This window comes from Psammomys obesus, unplaced genomic scaffold (assembly GCF_907164565.1).
Source record: "Psammomys obesus unplaced genomic scaffold, mPsaObe1.curated_primary_1811, whole genome shotgun sequence".
NCBI lineage: Eukaryota > Metazoa > Chordata > Mammalia > Rodentia > Muridae > Psammomys > Psammomys obesus.
The window spans coordinates 1,967,629-1,989,144 of NW_026596125.1; the positions used below are offsets into that span (position 1 = coordinate 1,967,629).

General features: G+C 45.4%; 2 protein-coding genes across 8 annotated transcripts in view; one reads left to right on the plus strand and one right to left on the minus strand.

Moving 5' to 3' along the window:
* The window catches only part of Exosc1 (exosome component 1), a 12,086-nt gene extending 1,231 nt beyond the window's left edge, over nucleotides 1-10,855 (minus strand). The window contains exons 1-7 of the mRNA XM_055591684.1: nucleotides 10,803-10,855; nucleotides 10,600-10,715; nucleotides 8,797-8,871; nucleotides 4,468-4,556; nucleotides 3,033-3,066; nucleotides 889-939; nucleotides 462-546 (exon numbers count right to left, since the gene is read on the minus strand). Coding sequence (XP_055447659.1) covers nucleotides 462-546; nucleotides 889-939; nucleotides 3,033-3,066; nucleotides 4,468-4,556; nucleotides 8,797-8,871; nucleotides 10,600-10,715; nucleotides 10,803-10,833 — 481 coding nt within the window. The 5' untranslated portion in view covers nucleotides 10,834-10,855. The remainder of the gene's footprint in view (nucleotides 1-461; nucleotides 547-888; nucleotides 940-3,032; nucleotides 3,067-4,467; nucleotides 4,557-8,796; nucleotides 8,872-10,599; nucleotides 10,716-10,802) is intronic.
* Nucleotides 10,856-11,042: 187 nt separating this feature from the next.
* Zdhhc16 (zinc finger DHHC-type palmitoyltransferase 16) lies at nucleotides 11,043-21,490 on the plus strand. 7 transcript variants are annotated; one of them, XM_055629990.1, is made up of 12 exons: nucleotides 11,043-11,205; nucleotides 12,255-12,400; nucleotides 15,247-15,494; nucleotides 15,667-15,861; nucleotides 16,009-16,097; nucleotides 16,665-16,693; nucleotides 17,238-17,371; nucleotides 17,494-17,541; nucleotides 18,318-18,403; nucleotides 19,242-19,365; nucleotides 19,672-19,742; nucleotides 20,962-21,490. In XM_055629990.1, the coding sequence occupies exons 3-12, from the start codon at nucleotides 15,252-15,254 to the stop codon at nucleotides 21,074-21,076; spliced, it is 1,134 nt and encodes a 377-aa protein (XP_055485965.1). In that variant the 5' UTR covers nucleotides 11,043-11,205; nucleotides 12,255-12,400; nucleotides 15,247-15,251; the 3' UTR covers nucleotides 21,077-21,490. The 7 variants fall into 7 exon arrangements, with proteins under 7 accessions (XP_055485965.1, XP_055485967.1, XP_055485968.1 ...); XM_055629992.1 differs by having other exon boundaries at nucleotides 12,255-12,356; XM_055629993.1 differs by having other exon boundaries at nucleotides 12,259-12,400.
* The last annotated feature ends 26 nt before the right edge of the window (nucleotides 21,491-21,516 follow it).

Here is a 21,516-nt window from a genome sequence, read left to right on the forward strand (position 1 = left end):
AAAGAAACCTTATTTACTCCATGATGTATGTGGCAGTTTCTGATTCTGACCTTTAGGGGAACCACTCCAGGCTCACTAAACTGAGCTCTGTGGTATTCAGCGATGTGTGCAGGCTCTTGAGAGATGAGAGTCCAAATGGACAAGATCAGCATGCACTCACACAGTTAAGACAGCTACATCACGAGGTGATGTCATCTCATGGGTTTTATTTATTTATTTTTTGGTGGGGGAGATCCTGGGGATCTAGGGACCTAGGGCCTCATGAATGCTAAGGAAGTACTTTACCATTGAGCTACAACCTTAGCACTAGGTGTTAGAACTGTAGGGGACCCATCATGGTGTGATACCCATAGTTGATCAAAATATCATTTTCTATATCACATGTAAGTACATGTATCCCTATTGCTTCCCTGACAGCCATGGTTCCCAGGGAAAGGGACTTGGGAGTAAGAACAACTTACCCGATTCACTGTGGGCCACCACCACGCCTAACTCGTTTTCAGCAGTGGTCAGCAGGTAATTGGACTGTGCATCACCTAGGGAGATCTAGTCACACCGTACAGTGAAGGGAAATAAGAGGCTTAAAGTGCTGTTGCTTCTGCCACCTCAACCCCTTTTGTGTACCCCAGGCCAGCACTGAACTCCTGATCCTCACAATGTATCGTCATACCTGCTTCCATTTCTTCTGACAAAGAGACAGAAACCTGAGGGCATAAAGAATACAGCTTTGGCCAGACAGGTGGCACATGCATTTAATCCCAGCACTAGGGAGGTAAAGGCAGATGGATCTCTGAGTTCAAGGCCAGCCTGGTCTAAGGCATTCCAGGATAACCATGGCTACACAGAGAAATTCTGCCTTGGAAAAAAAAAGCAAAACAAAAAGGATACAACTTTAGCCAAAACTATGTCACCTGGGCGGAAACTCTTGTAAATTTCAACCTGCAAAAAACCAAACGGGAGTAAAAGGTACATTTAGGTCTACATGACAACATGAAATAACCCAAAAGACCCAGTCCACTTTCTAACCCCAGGGGGAGGTGTCATTATTATGTCAATTCAGATGTTTATTCTTTCAGTATCATACCAATGAAAGAATTTGAATTTAGTAACGTGATCAGAAATCTGACTTGCGCAAAAGGTAGTATAATTGTGCTGAGAAGACTCCAGAATACCTAAGGAGTAATGAATAAACAACGAGCTTCAAAGGCAAAAAACAGACACTGTGGTAACATGCCTGTAAACAAACAGCACAGGAGGGGCAGAGCAATGAAAATCAAGTCTGAAGCCAGCCTGGGCAATACAGGAAGATCCTAAGTCTCAAAAATTAATAAATGCATACATACTCATGGATGAGGATGCGTATTTGTGTGGCGGTCAGAGACTGACATCTGGCTGTAGTGAGAAATTTGGAATTTTGGTTTCTTTAATAACACAGAAATTGGAACGGAGAGATAGCTCAGAGGTTAAGAGCACTGGCTGCTCTTCAAGTGGATCTGAGTTCAATTCCCAGCAACTACATGGTGGCTCATGACCATCTATAATGTGTTCTCTTCTGGCCTGCAGGCACACATGCAAGCAGAATACTGTACACATAATAAATAAATCTTTAAAAAGACAAAATATTTTAAGAATCTGTTTTTATTTTAATCCGAGGTGTGGGGATATGGGGCTGCTTCACAGCAGGTGATTGTGATTTGCCTCATGCTCTAGTTGAGGCGTGATTCTTGTAATTTTTCAGAGGGTAAATAAAAGCTAGGGCCCCTGAGAGGTGGTGGGTTGTTGGTTGCTGATGGTTGGCTTGTTAGGTAGTTGTGAGCAAAAAAGAGACAAGAGGAGGAGGAGGAGGAGGAGGAAATTAGATATCCAACTTGCACCAAGGAACTCAAATCAGCAGGAAGTAGTGGAATGATTATGTTGCTCCTTTCCTCTCTATCCTTTTTGTCTCCTATCTAGTGTTAGGGGTTTGAAAGGGAAGAAGAAAAGGGATGGAGAAGAGTGGAAGAAAAAACTCACAAAGTAGCAAATCAGGTGTCTTCCACCTGATTTTACTTTTTGGTGGGGGGGAGGGGGTCCCTGTATGGCACTGGTTATCCTGAACCTTCTATGTAGGTCAAAGGGACAGTGAATTTCCAGTTTAGGACCTTGAACTCAGAGATCTGCCCATCTCTGCCTCTCTAGAGCTCGGATTAATTGTGTGCTCCACCACGCCTGGTTCTACCTTATTTTCCAGACAGGGTCTCTTATGAACCTCAGCTCTACAAGCCTCCTGTCCCATACCCTCCACCCGTCAGCCTGGAACTTGTTATGTATACCAGACTGGCCTCACAAATCTGCCTCTGCTTCCTAAGCACTGAAATTAAAGATACCATGCTTAGATAATAATTTTAGTGATAATAACAGCCTAACTCCGTTTTGGTCAACTACCTGAAAAAAAAAACTCTTATATGGGAAGAAAGGGACAGTGATCTGTATTTCATGTTATATGGGAAGAAAGGGGCAGTGATCTGTATTTCATATTATATGGGAAGAAAGGGACAGCAATCTGTATTTCATGTTACAGCAAGAGATGTGTTAAAAGACAAAGTCTTGCTTTGTAGTCCTGGCCTGGAACTAATTACTGACCAGGCTGGCCTCAAACTCAAGAGTTCTGCCTGCTTCTGCCTCCTGAGTGCTGGAGTTAAAGGTGAGCATGTATCCTACTCCTGGCTCTCTGTCTATATCCATCCATCCAACTATTTTTTCAAACTTACGTATTATATGTGTATGTATGTGTACCACATGCATTCAGGTGTCTGCCCGTGGAGGCCAGAACAGAGTGTCAGAACCTCTAAAACTACAATTACAGAGGGTTGTGAGCCATTGTGTGGTGCTGGGAATAGAACTTGGTTCCTCTGGACAAACAGCAGGTGCTCTTAAATGGCTCAGGCATTTCTCCAGACCAGGGATAATAATTTTTAAAGCAAGATTTCTAAAGTTGTAGGAAAACACAAACAACCAAAATCTTTTACAAAAATAAACCACCAATTATCAACCTTGTCTTTTTCTGTTGCTCGAACATCTTCCTTGCTAAAAAAAAAAAAAAAAAAAAAAAAAAAAAAAAAAATTAGTTATCTGTGAGAAGGAGAGAAAAACAAGAGCAGATAGAACAGGCCACACTGGGTTCCTGACTGCCACAAGGATGGAGGGCCATCTTTAGCATGCATGATAAAACATTTAGCCTTTCTTGGACAATAGAGAACAACAGTATTGATAACTCTTCACAATGGAAAGCTTATGGGAACGTCAAGGTCATTCTTGGCTACATATGGAATTATAGGACAGCCTGACTATAGGATTTTTTCCCAAAAACCAAAATCAAACCAAACCCCAAAACAAACAAATGAACCAACCACCAAACCATCTAGCCTACAATAACTGCACAACTGTTTCTTTTCAAAGAAGCCACATAACAATCTATCATTTCATCCACAAACCTTTGCTATTTTTCCCCCACAGAGCTAAGGACCAAACCCAGGGCCTTGCGCTTGCACTGAGCTAAATCCCCAACGCCTATTTTTTTTTTTTTTAAGATTTATTTATTTTACTTTATGTGTATGAATGTTGTGCCTGCGTGCATGTCTGAGCACCACATGCATGCCTCTTTGGTTCCCTGGAACTGAAGCTAACATGTAGGTGCTGGGAATTGAACCTCTGTCCTCTACAAGAGCAACAGGTGCTCCTAACTGCTGAGCCATCTCTCCAGCCCCTCCACAAAATTTTTCTAACAACCTTTGGGTTCAACCATCTTTAATCCTAGTACATGGGAGGCAAAGGCAGGCAGATTTCTGAGTTTGAGGCCAGTCTGGTCTACAAAGCGAGTCCAGGACAGCCAAGGCTACACAGAGAAACCCTGTCTCAGAAAAACAAAAACAAAACAAAACAAAACAAAAAAAGAGGTGGGCAATTCTGTAAAGCTGTCCTGGCCTTCACAGGAGTGCTGTGATACACACACACACACACACACACCACATCACATCACACACAATAATAATACCTGATACTGCTGGTTTACAGCTTTCCTCAGTCCTTATTGAGACAGGGTCTCATGTAGGCCAGGCTGGCCTTGCTATATAGTCAAGGATTACTATCCTGAATTTCTCATGCTCCTGCCTCCTCCTGTAAGTGCTGGGACTGCAGGCATTTGATCTATGTGGCACCTGACAATCAAATCTAGAGCTTCTCCATCAACTCAGACAGATCACCAGCCCCCTTTGCTTTGCTTAAAAATCCTCTTTTACTAACATTTTCCTTTTCTCGTAGCTCACATAACATTTTCTCTGGTTATACTGTGGGGCAAAGCACACAGGAGAGAGTAAAGCAGGCAGGAAAAGGAACTGTAATTGCTCCGTAAATTCTGGTCTTCCCCACTACCCCTGCCTCACTCCTGGTGCTGAGGCAAATGCACACACACACAAGAATACCTCTTACCGGATAGTTCCTCGAAAAGCATTTTTAAGTGGTGTGGATCCCACATACAGGATGTGTACTTTGGCAAAACGTGAGTTGATGCTAGAGACCTAGGGAACAGAGGAAGGACAGGCATCAGAGCATCAGCTGCTGGCCACTGAGAGCTAGAGCAGCAGCCGTGATTTGAGCAAAGTAACTGTACTATACAGACTTAAGGGGTTTTGTTTTTAGATTTATTTGATCTTATGTAATGAGTATTGCTTGCATGTATGTATGTGTACCGCATGTGTGCTGGTGTCCACAGAGGTCAGAAGAGAGGGTTGGATTTCTTAGAACTGGAGTTATAGACGGTTGTGAACTACTATGTGGGTGCTGGGAACTGAACCAAGGTTCTCTGCAAGAGCAGCAAGTGCTCTTAGCTACTAAGCCATCTTTCCAGCCCTTTATTTCATTTCAAAAAGTTATATGCGTATGAGTGTCTGTATGTGTGTCTGTGCACCTGAGTGCAAGTGCCCACAGAGGCTGGAGATGTTGTATCCATCCTCTCCACCCCCACCCCCTGAAAACAGAGTCATAGGCAGCTGAGCTGTTCAAAGTGGATGCTGGGAACCGAAAGGCAGGCTTTCTGGAAAAGTAGCAAGTGCTTTTAACCTGGAAGCCATCTATCCAGCCAATTAAGGTAAGTTAGCATCTGTTTGTCTCTTTCTAAGACGTGTCTGTGGGCTGAAAGCCACAACAGTGCTATTACGGGAACCCAATGAGAATATACAGTGTTGACTTTAAAAAGTACCCAAACCTAAATTAGGTGTGGTGGCGAATGTCTATAATACAATCCTAAATACAACAGAAGTTGAGACAGAAGGGTCAAGAGTGAAACCAGCTTGGTCTACATAGCAAGTCCGAGGACAGCCTCAATAACTCAGCCAGACAACTCTGTTCTCGCCCTGGCTGTACTGGAATTCACTATGTAAAACAGGCTGGCTTTGAACTTGGAGATCCCCCGCCTGTGCCTCCCAAGCACTGGGATTCCTGCCACTGCCTGGTTCAAACTTTAACAAAATGACAATAACAACAAAAAAGCCCATAAGTCTTACATAAATAATCAGTGTATTCTAACAAATCTAGGCCTTACAGTTCTTCCCAGGAAACCAATCTGTGGACAGAATTTAACGTACATTTTAGCTAATTCCTGACATTGAGATCATTGTGCCTTTTGTGGTATTTTTCTCAGAATAATACAATTTTTTTTTTCTGTAATAGTTTATAAAGAGAGAAGAGTGAAAGAGTAAAGCTGGGTAAGGTGGTATACACCTGTAATCCCAGCACCCAGGAGATGAAGACAAGAGGATCAATAGGAGCCACTCTTGGTTACACTGTAAGTCTGAGGCCACTTGGGCTCCTCAGGAAACAGGGAAAGAGGTATGATAGATAGATAAAAACAAATACATTATAAATAAAATTGGTAGAAGATGGGAATGAGTAGGGAATGTATTGAATATTATAGGCACATAGCATATGACATTAATTTGTACCTCCTCTGCTGGTGGTTGGTCTAATGCTAATTACTGGTTAAGATCTGGTTAACCCATCCTTGTTTGTATAAACCTACTTAAAACATTATTCCTGATTGGTTCATTAAATGGCCTATAACTATGCGGGGCAGAATGGGGTAGGTGTGGCTAAGGTTCCAGGGGCTTCGGAGAGAATCATGGGAAACGGATAGGAAGAGAGGAGGAAGGAAGGCACCAAGAAGGATTAGTGTGGAGAAAAAAAACCACGTGAGCAGAAAGGCATTACTCCGATAACAGCTTGGAAAGGCCCAGATGAAGAACACAAGCATGGGATTATGGATGGAAGGTAGACCAGATGACGAGGATTAGGTGGATGGCATTGGATGGGGGCTGGAAGATGGATGGTGAGGACAATGAGACAGTGTAAGTTAAATATCTGCCCGGCACAAGGCAAATAAGGCAATTATAAATCTAACAGGTGTCTGTGTCTTATTATTTGTGATAGCGGGTTAAACAATACTGCCATGATAATCTTAGGGCTAATAATAATTAACATTATATAGCCCTATACTCTTTCTTAAATTTACTACAACACTCATCTCAAATATTCTGGGGCTGAGTATGGAGCTCAGTTGGTAGAATACTGGGCTAGTCTACGCATAGACCTGGATTCTTAGCCCAGCACTTTAGAACACTTTTATATAACATTTTATAACATTTTATAATGGTAATACGTATTCGTAATCCCAGCATTTTGGAAGTGGAGGCAAGAGGATTGCCTCACCAAGTCTGAGGCCAGCCCTGGGCTACAAGGTAAGCTCCAAGGTACCTAGGACTACAGAATGAAACTTTATCAAGGAAAAAGAAAAGGGACACCCTTCCCCAGACACATGCAGAAATAGGTCAGTGAGAAGAATTACGAATTCTTTGAGACAGGACAGCCGAGGCTGGCTTCTACCTCACTACGTAGGAGAGGCTGAGCTCTTGATCCCCTACCTCTACCTCCTGAGCGCTGTGACTATAGATGTACAACACCATGCCCCGTCTAGGCAGGGCCTATGGGCGGAGAACCCCGCACCTCATGCATGCTAAGTACGCAATCTACCAAGTAAGTTACAAGCCAGGCAAAAACTGCATGTCTGAATTGTCTATCTTGATCCTGGAAATCTTCAGACCAACAGAGCACAGTGACACCTTCTTTAAGCAAAACAAATAGAGCGAGCCTTTTGCACTTTTTAGGAACCCTATATCATCATCATCACCACATGGATGTTGGGGGCAGGGAGTACAGGCTCACATCCCACAGCGTATGTGGAGTTTCAGATCTGTTCCAGTTTGCTTTCTGATACTGTGATACATACATCAAGACCAAAACCAGTTTGGGGAGGAACTGGTTTACAGTTATAGTCCATTGTCAGGAAAAGCCAAGGTAGAAGAAACTTAAGACAGGAACCTAGAGTAAGGAACTGAAGCAGAGGCCAGGAAGGAGTGTTGCTTACTGGTTCTCCATGGCTATTTCTTATACAACCAAGGATTATCTTCCTAGTGGTGGCACTGCCCACAGTGGGCTGGGCCCTCCCATGTCAATCATCAGTGAAGAGAATGTCCTGTAGATAGGCCACACTGATGGATGCAGTTCCTCAAATGAGGTTCTCTCTCCAGGTCATTCTAGGATGTGGCAAGTTCATCAAAAGTAACCAGGCAACTTGGTGGAGTTGGTTTTTCACATTCACATGGGTCAGCAAGCTTGCTTGGAAAACGATTTACCTGAAAAGTCACTTACGGACTGACTCACACTCTTCCTCCACCCCTCTCTTTTTTTTCTTGTTTGTTTTAAGGCAGGGTCTTACTCTGTAGCCATGCCTGTATTGGTACTCACTTTGAAAATCAGGCTGGCCTTGAACTCACAGAGATCCGCCTGCCTCTACCTCTCCAGTGTGGTATTAAAGGCATGAGCCACTATGTCTGTCTTCCCTCCACCCCTTCTTTGGGACAGAGTTATCACCATGCAGCCCACGTTTGCTGTGAGATCCCCCATCCCTCAACTGACATCAGAGGTATGTGCATCTATGCCTGGCCAGTAAAACCTTCTATGATGACAGAAATGTCATTTCCTGAGGCTGGACAGGTGGCTCAGCAGTTAGGAGCACTGGATGCTCTTCCAGAGGACCCGGTTTCAATTCACCTACATGGTGGCTTATAATCACCCATTTCTAGCCTCTGCAGCACCAGGCATGCATATGATACAGACAAGGTTCCTATACACATAAAAGGAGCTAAAAAACCAAGCCAAACCAAAAACATTTCCTACAACTGAGGGCGCACTTCAAGGGACTCCATCACTTCCACACACAACCCCAAACAACAGTCATGTGCCAACCAACATGGCAGTCACTAACCACAATTTGCTACTTACATAAATAGTGTTGGGGTTGTGGGGGACAGGGTCTCACTCTGTAGGCCATTCTGATCTTGAACTACTGTTCAATTCTTCTGTTCAGTTTCCCAAATACTGAGCTTATAGATATAAATCATATCTGTATTTCAGCCTGGCTGAAAATAAACTTTACTTTTTCTTTTCTTTTTTGAGTCAGGGTTTCTCTATGCAGCCCTGGCTGTCCTGGAACTCACTCTGTAGACCAGGCCGCCTGGAGTATCCACCTACCTCTGCCTCCTGAACGCTGGGATTAAAGGCGTGAGCCACCATGCTCATCCCTGAAAGGAACTTTTAACACTTATAAACTTAAATAGCCCCATGTAGCTAGTGACTACTGTATTAAGCAGCAGAACACAGCAGTTGAAGAATCATGCCCTAAGCACAGTATCAGGACCCACTCACTTTGCAGGTGACTACAGCTCCCACATCTGGAAGTAACTGTGACTCTGTTTCTCTCATCACAGACACCACGGGAAGCTGTGGAGAGAACATAAAAGTCAGGGCACTGGCTGAGGAAGCTTTGGGCAAAGAAAACTGATGTTTGAGAATACTGGGTTGTCTTCAATTAGATAGGACAGGCAGACTTTGGATTCATTTGTAGCTCATAGCAGATAGAACAGCAATTTTAGGACGTTTAAAAAAGAATTTTAGGAAATAAAGCAGATAAGGCGCAATTCGAATTAGGCTGCCAGATATACTATGAACATTTCTGATTAGCTCTAAATTTTTAAAGATTCTCTTGGAATTTCTTGGTATATAATCATATTGCTGATAATTATGGATATCTTGACTCTTTCCTCCAAAGTTATACTGTTTTTTTTTTTTTTTTTTTTTAATACTGCACAAGAAATGCTACAGAATGGCAATTCTTGTTTTACTCCAATGGCAATTGGTGTGTGTATCCTCTTTGAACAAAAAGCTAGTACCTGTCTTGCTCTGTGCTGTTTCCCCACCTTACTAAATTCTTCCCAGTTCAAGTTGTCCGTTTAACCCATTCTTTGTCAGAACTGCATTCTTTCTACCTCTCCACTTCTACTTATCCTGCAGACGCCTATCACTATCTAGAATAACAGACATAAGGCTTGCTACATGTTCTCATTGTACTTCGCAATTCTTTTGAAAACACAGATTTGTGCATTTGTTCCTAATTTGTGTCTGTCTCCTCGGCAGCAAAAGCTCGGCGTATTTGGCTCATGACTCTCTCCCCAGTAATCAGTAAGGGCAGCCCTGTGCAGGACACATGAAAGTGCTCAAGAGAAATCTATAGTAAACGGACAGGCTGAGTTTTATACTCAAAACCAATCGACTGCAACCTATTTTTACAAATAAGCAGAACCTAAAGTGGGAAGTTTAGGTTTAGCCAAGTCATAAAGAATTTTGATTCTTTTTAAAAATTTCAAGCAGTACAAGAGGTTGGACCTAAGGTTCCAAGCTTGGCATGCTAGGAAAGCACGTCCAGACTAGAATAAGGTTTTAATTCTTAATCTTCTATTGTCTTATACATGTCAACCACTGCTTTATCTGTGCCCGTTAGTAGCTGGGAATAGTCGTGTACCACCACCATGCATGGCCACACTTAAACATCCAGTTGGGCAAAAACCTAGTAAATGCAATCAAGAATAACAAATTTAAATTAGTGCTTGGGAGGAGGATTCTTGGGCATGACAATCCCACTCCCATCAAAACCCCATTTTCTCTCAATCAGCGGGTCCAGAAGCGCTTCTCTGGTTAAAAACAAACAAACAAACAAACAAACACCGATTAACGAAAGGGGCTGAGCAGCAGTGTGTTCCAGACAGAGGCATAGGCTCCAGATACAGTGCGTAGGCTTCGAGGCAGGAGAGCGCTTAGAGCATTTGGACACCGAAAATCGCCAGCGTTACTCCACTTATGTCAGTGAGGTGGGAGCCACGTGAAGGCGCAGGAGAAGTCGAGACGCACGACGTGAAGAAACCCTCCGCTGGCTGAGCTACTTTCAATTTGCACGCTTTCCCCTCCACTTCCTTCTGTGAGTGCATCCACACAATCAAGCTAGATCAACCTAACGGGTGTGCAGCGCTGTGCTAACGCAGGGATCAGAGCTGCGAGAAACCAAGAGACCAAAGCGCTCTGCTGCCGAGGCACCAAAGACGCGTCCGCGGTGCCTGTTCCCAAGGACCGCGACAGCCTGAGAGAGAACGCTCGCGGGGTAGTCGCTTTCTTTACCGCGCCGTTCTCGCTGGTCTTCGTCAGGCAGCCTGCTAGCGACGAAAAGATGTATCCGTGCCGGGTGTAGGTGCCGCTGCCGGGGATGCCTTCCTCCAAGTTACACAGGCGTTCACCTGGAGAAGAAATACAACATCAGCCAGGGGCTCCCAGGAGCTAGTTGCCATGCAGCCTGGGACTGCGTGCCGAGACCGCTCTCTCACCGGGTATGCAGTATCTCACAGGTGGTGCCATGCTTGCCACCGTTCAAAACCCGGATGAGAAGGAAGTTGACTTTTCATTGGTCAGCTAATGGCGCAGCCTCGCAGTAACGCGTGTACCAATTGGTGCCTTTGACCGCGCAGGTATGCGCGAGGTCTGACTACATTTCCCAGGCCGCCCCGGGGCAGATCCCTGGCTCTGCCTTTGCACGGTCCGAGACTCGCGCCTGCGCAGCTGGGTGATGATGGGCAGGCGGCGGGTCCCGGTCCGCTGGATGGAGCTGCGGGCTGCGGGCCATGGTGGGTCATCCTGAGCTCGGCCCGACCCGGGTCTCGAGCTGGAGCGGGAGGCAGTGAGCGGCGGAGTGGGCTGAAGCTGGCTGATTGGGAAGCTGGCAGGAGGCAGGTAAGGGCGAAGGCGCGGCGCTTGCTTCCCACCCGAGCCCCGGGTGTCCAGGCCTTTAAGTTCAAGTTCCTGGTTTCTCCACGGCTTGCCCTGCGTGGCTGTGCCCTCCTGAGTGCGAATGCATACTGAGCCCTAACCTGCAACCCCAACTTGACCATTTCACGTGTTTGAAGACTCAGATCCAGAGACAAGGTTTGGCTTGGCCAGAGTCTCGAAGATAATTCGAGACAGCCCAAATCTTAGCCCATCATAGTTGGATCCTGCTGCTCTTGGGGAAACAACCTTTTTCTGGTTTTTAAAACGAGTTTCCTCTCTTGCAGGCAGCTACTCGAGTGTGTGAGCTCCTTAACTGTGATTGAGCAGCTCGACCGTTAATATTACCACTCCTATTGCTTTCTTCCTTTCTTTTTTAGCACGTTAGCCCGGAAAGAAACCTAAATAAGTACAATAAAGTGCTTTATTGATGGCTTTCATCAGCTTACGTGGCAAAGGTCACTGGAGCAGCGTTTTTATCCAGATGAAATTTGCCATGATTTCGGTTTCATCTGTTGGCTTTGGAATTTATTTCTATTTCCTCTTCTGTCCCTGCCAGTCCGGCTTCTTTGAGACCGGTGATTTAGGAAGTGCTTTTGCCTGCTAATCTCTAATCTGGTGGCAGATGGCCACTGTGGCCTGAGGGCACTACTGAGGGATGGCGCTACTCAGGGTTTGGAGGAGCTGTGCTTGTTTCTTCCTCCTCTTCACTGAGATCATCTCTGCCACCTTCAACGCTTAGGTTTAAAATTGTTACTTTTTCTCTATTTCCTGAGGTAAGGCCCCCGTTTCACCTGTGGCCCACAGACAATACATCTTTTCTTAGCCTCCTCATCTTCATATTCCTGTAGGTAAAGTGAGGAGAAGAGCCTTGGCTGACACTTTGTTTGCTCAAATTTGTTCAGCATCTACAAGCTTTCAGTTTTACATGTTTGATTTCTGGTTTGATTTGTCCTCTAAATTACTGTTCTTTAGTGCTATGATTCTAATAACGATTCTGTTTCTCTATTAACCAGAAAGAATGAGAGCAGCAAATACTTTGGTGTTACCACGTTGGCGAGAGTGTGCTTGCTGGCTTCTGTAGAGCTGCTAGCCTTTCCAGCTCTGCATCTCTCCAGGTCATTCATTCAACAACTATTTACTGAATACTTCTATGAGCCAGGTATTATACTGAGGTGTTTATAAGAAAGCATTTGATTTAAACTTGGGCCTTATGTGTGTGTATGTATGTATATATATGTGTATATGTATGTATGTACATACATACATTTGTATGTATGAAAAACTAAGGTTTAGCTAAGGTTACAGACTATTTAGGTAAAGTTGAACCCTAAATAGGGTATAAATAAAAGAGAATTGGTCAGTTGAGCCTTTGAAGTAGGCATTTCATACAGAACTCAAGAATGCAGGAGGTAAATGATTTTTTTTTTTTAAGACGTGGTCTCATATGATTCTCATGCTGTCTTCAAACGGGCTGTGTAGCCAAGGATGATCCTCTTGCCTCCAGGTGTACACCATCATTATTTTTTACATAGGGTGTCACACTATGTCGTTAACTGTCCCAGAACTCACTAGGTAGACCAGTCTAGTCTGGAACTCATAGAAATCCATTTGTTTTGCCTCCCAAGTGCTGGGATTAAAGGCATGCACCACCATGCCCAGCTTTTTGATGATTTTTAAAAAATCTTGATAGCTCTGAGGTGGTATTCTAAACTAGGAGCGTACCTGAGTTTGAAACACTATCGCCATAAGTATTTCAGCAACTAGAACACTCTCCATTATTCCTAAGAAGAGAATGTGCAGCGGTACACTGTTGTGGGGAAAAAAGAAACGAACAAACTGAAAACGTTATACTTACACCATCTCTGTCTTGGACTGCTATTACTTAGAATCATGATTTGGAAAAAGCATGAATTTTGTAGCTGGCCACAATCCAGTATAAGAGTACGATGGACCTAAGTATAATGTTTTCAGTTTGTTCGTTTCTTTTTTTCTTTGTTTTGAGACTGGGTTTTTTTGTGTAGCCCTGGCTATTCTATAACTCGCTCTGTAGACCAGGCTGACTTCTGCCTCCTGCGGCTGAGATTAAAGGCATGTGCGACCACTGCCCAGCTTCGGTTTTTCTTTTCTACATTTCCTGTTAATTCTTTCAGCTTCATAGGCATTTATTTATTTATTTATTTATTTACCCTGAAGGGAACTTTTGTGTTCCCAAGCTTGTGGAAGAAGGTAATTAACTATTTTCTTTGAAAAGCCTTTTGCGGGGATGAGCCAGGGTGCAAGGAGAGTACATTTACTCCAGTTACTGAACTGAAACCCATCTCGACAGCAGAGTAACTGCGACCAGTTTCTGCTGGGTTATGGAGCTGCCTGTTAAATAAGTCAGTGGGGTTGCTGAGGACAGAGCAGTATTCCCTGTCCATCGTTAAAACAGACTGTTTTTACGTAGCTAATGAAGCTATCATGGAAAGTCTGTTGGCGGCTATGTCCACAGTTGTGTTTATCGCCTGAGCAGTGAGTGTGCAGAGCCAGGGGCACATTAAGAGGAGCTACGGAGAGTGCTGAGTGAGAGCCAGGAGGGTGTCTTGGAAACTTGGGGAGGAGCATCAGTCACAGAGATGGTACTTAAACCAGGAACACCTGGAGAAGCTCCCAGGAAGACAGGTGCCTCCCACCACTGCCCCATCCTCCAAATACCTGAAGTTACCCTGCCTGTTACATCCCTGGCCTAGGGCTGGGAGTGGAGCTGGAGACAAAGTATCTTATGTCATACCAGTGGTGGCTAACCGAGTAACAGGGAACAAGAAATCATGTCATCTGGCAGCCTGTAACCTCAGCCCAGATGGAGTAGGAAGGATAGGACCAGGAAACTTCTAGTTACATGATCCTGCCTGTTAACAGAGCAGGTTGGACACCCTGCCTCACCCTGCCTCAGTGCCAGGGTCAGACATAGTGGCAGCTTTGTTTGTATTGGTTGGGCTTCACTTTGTGGTCTTTGTAGACAGTCCAGAAAACCTTCAGGGAGCTGAGGAGATGGCCCATCTGGGAAAGCACACAAGTGTGGTGATCCCACAGAACTCACGTAAAATGACAGGTGTGTCTGAAATCCTAGTGCTGGCGAGCCAGAGACAGGTGGAGCTTGTTTAGCTGAATTGGTAAGTTTCAGGTTTGGTGAAAGGCTCTGTCTTAAAAAAAAAAAAAAAAAAGGAATTGTGTGTGTATGTGGCAGGGATGGATGGGGAGCGAAGAGAAGGCTCTGCAGTTAGAAATAGTTGCCCTTCATCATGATTATTACTGTCGTTATCTTGTTTTTTTTGTTTGTTTGTTTGTTTGTTTTTTTGAGATAGTGTTTTTTTGTGTAGCCCTGGCTGTCCTGGAACTCCCTTTGTAGACCAGGTTAGCCTTGAACTTAGACATCTGCCTGCTTCTGTCTCCCGGCTTCAGGGATTAAAGGCATAGTACCCAGGCCCCGCTGAGTTCTTGCTATTCTAGCAGAAGACTCAGCACAGTTGCAGCTCTACAGCCATCTGTAACCAAAGCTCCAAGGGATCAGACACCTTCTTTTGGCCTCTGGGCACTAGGCGTACACATTCAGGCAAGCATTCATAAAACAAAAGTAAATTTAAAAGAAGCATGTGGAGAGCGACTGGGAAAGAGATACCTGATATTTAACCTCTGGCCTCCATACCTGTGCTGCTCACAGACACTCCTGACTGAGCTGTTTCTCTCTGCTGTGAATCGTCAGGTGTAAATTACCTGGGATGTGCTGCATAATTATGTAGTATAATGTAAACATGACTTTTGTAGGCTCAGAACCTTCAGTCCCTACGTCCTGTAATATGGTTGGAACAGTGTTATTGGAAATTCTATAGAAAACTAACCTTTCTTTCACAGCTGATGACTGGCCTAATTGAGAAGTCCTCTGAATTGATGCTTTGGGCCTTCTCACTGATGGGGTAGGTTGGGACAAGGCTCAGGCTAGATCCTTATATTCCTATACTCTCTTAGGAGCCATGCGGGGCCAGCGAAGTCTGCTGTTGGGCCCAGCTCGCCTCTGCCTGCGTCTCCTCCTGCTCCTGGGCTACAGGCGACGCTGCCCACCTCTACTCCGGGGCCTGGTACAGCGCTGGCGTTATGGCAAGGTTTGCCTGCGCTCCCTGCTCTACAACTCCTTTGGGGGCAGTGATACTGCTGTTGATGCTGCCTTTGAGCCGATCTACTGGCTGGTAGACAACGTGATCCGCTGGTTCGGAGTGGTAAGTGATGGTTCCCAGGGAGCCCAAGAAAAAGGGGTGTTTTGGGGGAATTGGGTATGTTTCTGATGCACTCACACTAAGCTTGGAGCCAACCTACCATGCCCAGAAAATTCCTGAGGCTTGATGGGTATCATTTGCTCACGGTTTTTCTTGACCTCACTGGCGTTGGCAGGTGTTTGTGGTGCTGGTGATCGTGCTGACTGGGTCCATTGTGGCCATTGCTTATCTGTGTGTCCTGCCCCTCATCCTCCGAACCTACTCAGTACCACGACTCTGCTGGCATTTCTTCTATAGCCACTGGAATCTGATCCTCATCGTCTTCCATTACTACCAGGCCATCACCACTCCTCCTGGATACCCACCCCAGGTGGGACCCCACAGGGGAATGGGGAGGAGCAGAGTTGCACGCTGTGGTAGCCAGTCCCATGAGTGGGAGGGAGAGTGACTTGGAATGTTTTGAGGCAGAAGTCTTGGGCTCCTACAGCGGTCAAGATGTTCTTCTCAATTTGCGCAGGGCAGGAATGACATTGCTACCGTCTCCATCTGTAAGAAGTGCATTTACCCTAAACCAGCACGAACACACCACTGCAGCATCTGTAATAGGTGGGTTTTGGCTTTTCTGTGTACCTCATTTGAGGCCCTTTTGCTGTAACCCTAGGGCAGAACCTGACCCTGCAGTTAATTGTGTATCAAAGTACCTGTTAAGATCTAGGCACAGCTGGGCTTGGTGGCACATGCCTTTAATCTCAGCATTTGGGAGGCAGAGGCAAGTGGGGCTCTCTGAGTTTGAGGCCAACCTAGTCTACAAAGAAGGGAGATCCAGAATAGCTAGGGCTATACAGAGAAACCCTGTCTCTAAAACTAACCCCCACCCCCACTGCTGGGGGGAAAAAAAAAAGAATCTATGCTTTGTGCTTCCTGTCTGCTGACATGTAGTCTTCAGAATGACCCTATGAGGGAGGCATTATTGTCACTTAATACAAACTGAGGTGACAATCTGTCTCCTTGTCACCTAGCCAATAAACGACTGGGTTTGAAGGAAGGCCTGGCTGTCTTCAAAGTCTGTGCCCTTTCCACCTCAGCAGGATGCTGGTCCTAGTAGGAAAGGATTGTCACTGACACCTCAAGATCTTTGGTCACCGTAACAGAGCCTGTGTCCCTCCCTCACAGGTGTGTGCTGAAGATGGATCATCACTGCCGTATCCTTTTGCTCTCTTCAGCCCAAGGCCATTGGTTTTACCCCCCAGAGCACTGCACAGGGTTCATAGTCACAAGTTCAAGGCTATCTAACTAGCCTCAGTCTCCAGAGAACACTGCATGAGAAGTTAGTAGAAGAGGCATTGTGGGGAGCTTACCATTTTTGGGGGGGAGCACAATGTTTACAAGCTTTCCAGAGTGGATCTTGTAGGAGAAATGAATTTTCTGGCAGGTCTTTTGGGGAGAATCAAAAGATGTTTGGGCCTCTGTAGCTGGAGGTTCCAGGATAAACTCTGGGTCCCGTTTTTGTCTTTCCATGCAGACGTCTGGCTAACCCAAGTAAGCTTGAATATTTGCAGGTGGCTAAGATTTCCTGGTTGCATCTGAAAGCTCTGAAAAGCTTAGAACTTTTTACCTTTTAACCTTGGGAAACTGCCCTGTTTTCTTGCCTTTGTGCTTGGGTGATGTCTTGAACTAAGGATGAACTGTAGGGGCTTGGACACCCCTAATTATATTTGATCTTGTCCTTAATCATTCCTCCACCAGCCTGGCTAAACAATTGTGTGGGCCACTATAACCATCGCTACTTCTTCTCTTTCTGCTTTTTCATGACTCTGGGCTGTGTCTACTGTAGCTACGGAAGTTGGGACCTTTTCCGGGAGGCTTATGCTGCCATCGAGGTGAGCCCATGGATAGGAAGAGAATAACTCAATAGAGCAGAAACCTTTCCCCAAGGAATGGGTTGGTAGCTCCCAGTCTTAGAATTCTGAGAGTATAACCAGCACTGTTTTCATCCCCTTAGAAAATGAAACAGCTTGACAAGAACAAACTACAGGCAGTTGCCAACCAGGTGGGCAGTCTCCACCCCACTGCCTCCTGCTGCTCAGGCCTGGGGGTTAAGAGTTACTTAGGCAACTGGGTCTGTTGCTTTAGTTACCCAGGCTGGCTGCCAGACCAGGCCAGAACTTTCTAAGGAAGCTGTCACAGTAGACTAAGTAGCCTGAGGGCAAGTTGGAAGTCTCTGTCATGGAAGCAGTCAGTAATTGATGCCATCACTTCTTTGGGCTGAGCCTGGACTCTGCCTTCAGGATGGCCCTGAGCAGCAAGGGGTCTATGTTAGTCTGTGTAATGGGGTTCCAGGGGACAGGTACCAGGCTGGTCTGGCAGCTTCCGGATCATTTCCCTTCCCTATTCCTATTAGGATCCCCTTATTCTGTGTACATGTTGGACTTGTATATTACACTCCTGCTGCTTTTTCACATTCCCACCCCACCCCCACCTGCCCATGCCAGGTTCAGCTCTCTTGTGGATGTAGCCACACAGTGAAGGAAATGTGTGGCCAGCTAGAGATGGGTGGCTTCCCTGGAGTCCCATTACTGCTGTCAACCGACAAGCTCAGTTAGCTCCTTTTGTGCTTCGCTGTCTACCCACTGTCTGTCCATGTGAGGTGCCACTGGGTTTGGTCCCCCCATTTGGCTGCTGGTCTTCTTTCCTCTGTGGCTGTAATCCCCATTTTATCTGCCTGGTTTCATATTAATTCCTGCCTGTAGGTGCTTGGGGCGCTGGTGGCAGTTGCTGGAGACTGACAGGGCAAGGGAGCCAGGCTTTGCTGTTTTCTTTTTGTAGACTTACCACCAGACTCCACCACCTACCTTCTCCTTTCGAGAAAGAATAACTCACAAGAGTCTTGTCTACCTCTGGTTCCTGTGCAGGTATTTTATTTAACTCAGTTTTGGTAGTTTTTTTTAATGTTTATTTTCATGTATATGAGTGATCTGTCTTCACATACACCAGAAGAGGGCATTAGATTCCATTATAGATGGTTGTGAATCACCATGTGGTTACTGGGAACTGAACTCAGGACCTCTAGGAAGAGCAGCCAGTATTTTTAACCACTGATGCATCTCTCCAGTCCGTATTGATAGTTTTAAGGGAGGGCAGTATTAAAAAAACCTTTGTAGGTGCCCATACTCACGGAGGACTCATCTCTGAGTCACTTGCCATTGTACTAGTCTGACAGGCTGGCAAAAAGTGCTTCTGTTTAATACTTCGAGGCAGAGAACAATAAGGGTATGGCATCGCTGGCTATTAAGCACCAGTAATACAGTCATGCCTGTTAAGTGCCTTATTTATTGATGCCTAACCAAAAAGTAGGTGACACCACTTACTGAGAAGGAAAATTGGAAACTTAGAGGAAGTAACAGGGTTTGTTCTGCAATGCATAGCTACTTGTTGCAGAGGATGGAATGTGAATTTATGCCAGCCTAGTCCAACCCCTCAAGCTTCTGTTATCCTCCACTACCTTCTAAGCATGGGTATTTTAGGAAAATCTTAAGTTTTTCTCATTAGACTTATTTTCCCATCTTCCTTTCTGTATCAATTTTTTTTCCAGCCTTTTAATAGATCTTTTATAGGTAGAATACATGTTCCCCTAGGCCTTATATGAGGCGATAGGGAAAGTGAGGCAGAGAGGCCATGAGCCAATCATAACCACAAGCTCGATTTTCTACTGTCTCTAGCTTCTAATTTCTATTTTGCTTCTTTTCTTAGTTCTGTGGCATTGGCCCTGGGTGCCCTAACCATATGGCATGCTGTTCTCATCAGTCGGGGTGAGACCAGCATTGAAAGGCATATCAACAAGAAGGAGAGACGCCGGTTACAGGCCAAAGGCAGAGTGAGTGGGGCAGAGGGGACTTGGTGAGCAGGTGGGTAACTGACCTTACATCTAATAAACAGGCTGATCAGAGCTGACCAGACAAGTTTGCAGGTTTTTTGTTTGTTTGGTTTTGTTTTAAAGCTTAGCTTGGCTGGCCTGGAACTCTACAAGTCCATCTTCCTGAGTGCTGGGGTCAAAGGCATGTATCACCACAACCAGCCAGCAGGTGTCTTAAAAAGCTTACAGGAACTGTATTCTCATGTCTAAGATGAGAAGAAGGTTAAGTAGAAGAGATTTGTAGAAATGTATTTTTCTTGTCTCTAGGTATTTAGGAATCCTTATAACTACGGCTGCTTGGATAACTGGAAGGTGTTCCTAGGTGTGGACACAGGAAGGTAAAGAGAAAGAGAGAGCAGTGTTGTGCAACAGAACTTTGTGAGGGGGAAGATGGTCTCTACCCAGAAGCAGATATTGTGATTGGGGGGAAGCACACTCCCGCAACAGGAAAAATGGTCTATCCACAGAAGCAAAGAATGTGGCTGGTGCCACAGAGGAGCATGTAATTCAAGTTTCTTCCTTAGGAATAGCCGCACATGACCAGATTTTTGTTAGTTTCTCTAGGAATAACCCCCTCGCCCTCTTTATTTGATCCATTGGGGCCTGAGGCAGACACATTTTTGTTTTTAGGAAGGTATTTGTGTATTTTGCCTGCATACATGTATGTCCATCATATGCATGCCTGGTGCTGGAGGTCAGGAGAGACCACTGGATAGATCCCTTGGAACTGAATTGTAGATGGTTATAAGCTGTTATGTAGGTGCTAGGATCAAATCAAGGTCTTCTGCAGACCTCCCCCTATTCCTTTTGAGACAGAGTTTCTCTGTGTAGCTCTGGCTGTTCTGGACTGGCTTTGAAGACCAGGCTGGCCTCAGACTCAGAGGCTTCTGCCTCCCAAGTGCTGGGATTAAAGGCATGTGCCACCACAGCCTAGCCATAGCGGAATCATCTCTTCAGCCTGACATTGTGGTGTAAGAGACCACTACAGAAGAGTACTGAGAAAGCAGTGCTTAGGAAAGGGCATATAGCTAGGATGTCGTAGTCACCAATTATCTTTTAATTGTATGTCAGCACAGTACCCGGGGTTTAAGCCAGCAATTTTGAGAGACTGAGGTAATCTACATGACAGAGGTCCTACATCAGTGTGTGAGGCCAGCTCTGTCTAGTCCAAAAGACAAAAGGAAACAATTTTCCAAACTGTAAACTACTAGGCCAGGCACAATTGTACATATCTGTAATCCCAAAACTTGGAAGCCAGTCTCCCCTCACCCCATGCCCACCCGACCGTTACTGAAAGCAGAGGAATCTAAGTGCTTTCTCTTTTCCTCATCCTCATCTACTGCTGTGCTTGCAGTGCCCTCCTAAAAGATTGGGGCTAGGCATAACACAGCTGTAATTCCAGCACTCAGGGTAGTAGGATCAAGGCCAGCCTGGGTTACACAGTGATACCCTAACTTGAAACAAAAATGTGACTTGAATTGAGAAGCCCACACAAGTAGGATGGACAACCATGAACTCAAAACTAAAGATATTTTCCTTTTTGGTCATTCTTCACAGGCACTGGCTGACCCGGGTGCTGTTACCTTCTAGTCACCTACCCCATGGGAATGGAATGAGCTGGGACCCTCCTCCCTGGGTGACTGCTCACTCAGCCTCTGTGATGGCCGTGTGAGCCACAACTTGAACACTGTCTGATGCTTACTGTGTCCCTCGAGCTTCCAAGGACAGCTTTTCTTGGAATCCATGATCATAGAGAGCCATTAGGTCTGCCTTAGAGTACTACATAGGGACAATGAAGAGCAATCTTCTGGCCACGGAAGAACAAGACACAACGTGGATGCCCCTTTACTCAGGCAAACAAGGGTTAGTTAGCCCCAGACCGGGCTCAGGCAACTAGCCACTTTGTCCACCGCTGATTCTGACGTTCTTTAGGTTACAGCATGGGGCTAGACACCATCCCTTTCACTTTGGGAAAAATTCTGGCTTCTCAATGGGACAAAGACTCTAAGCCTTTTGCCAAGGTCACTGCCATTTCTCACATGCGACAGAAGGAGCAAAAATAAAGGCATTTGATTTGTAAAGATAACTCTCTGCCTTGGTGATGGGGTAGTC

Coding starts and splice junctions, on each gene's coding strand:
- Zdhhc16 (XM_055629990.1), top strand. CDS start 15,252: ATGCGGGGCCAGCGAAGTCTGCTGTTGGGCCCAGCTCGCCTCTGCCTG. Junction 15,862..16,008: donor CTCCTGGATACCCACCCCAG/GTGGGACCCCAC, acceptor CAATTTGCGCAG/GGCAGGAATGACATTGCTAC. Junction 16,694..17,237: donor GAAGATGGATCATCACTGCC/GTATCCTTTTGC, acceptor TTCCTCCACCAG/CCTGGCTAAACAATTGTGTG.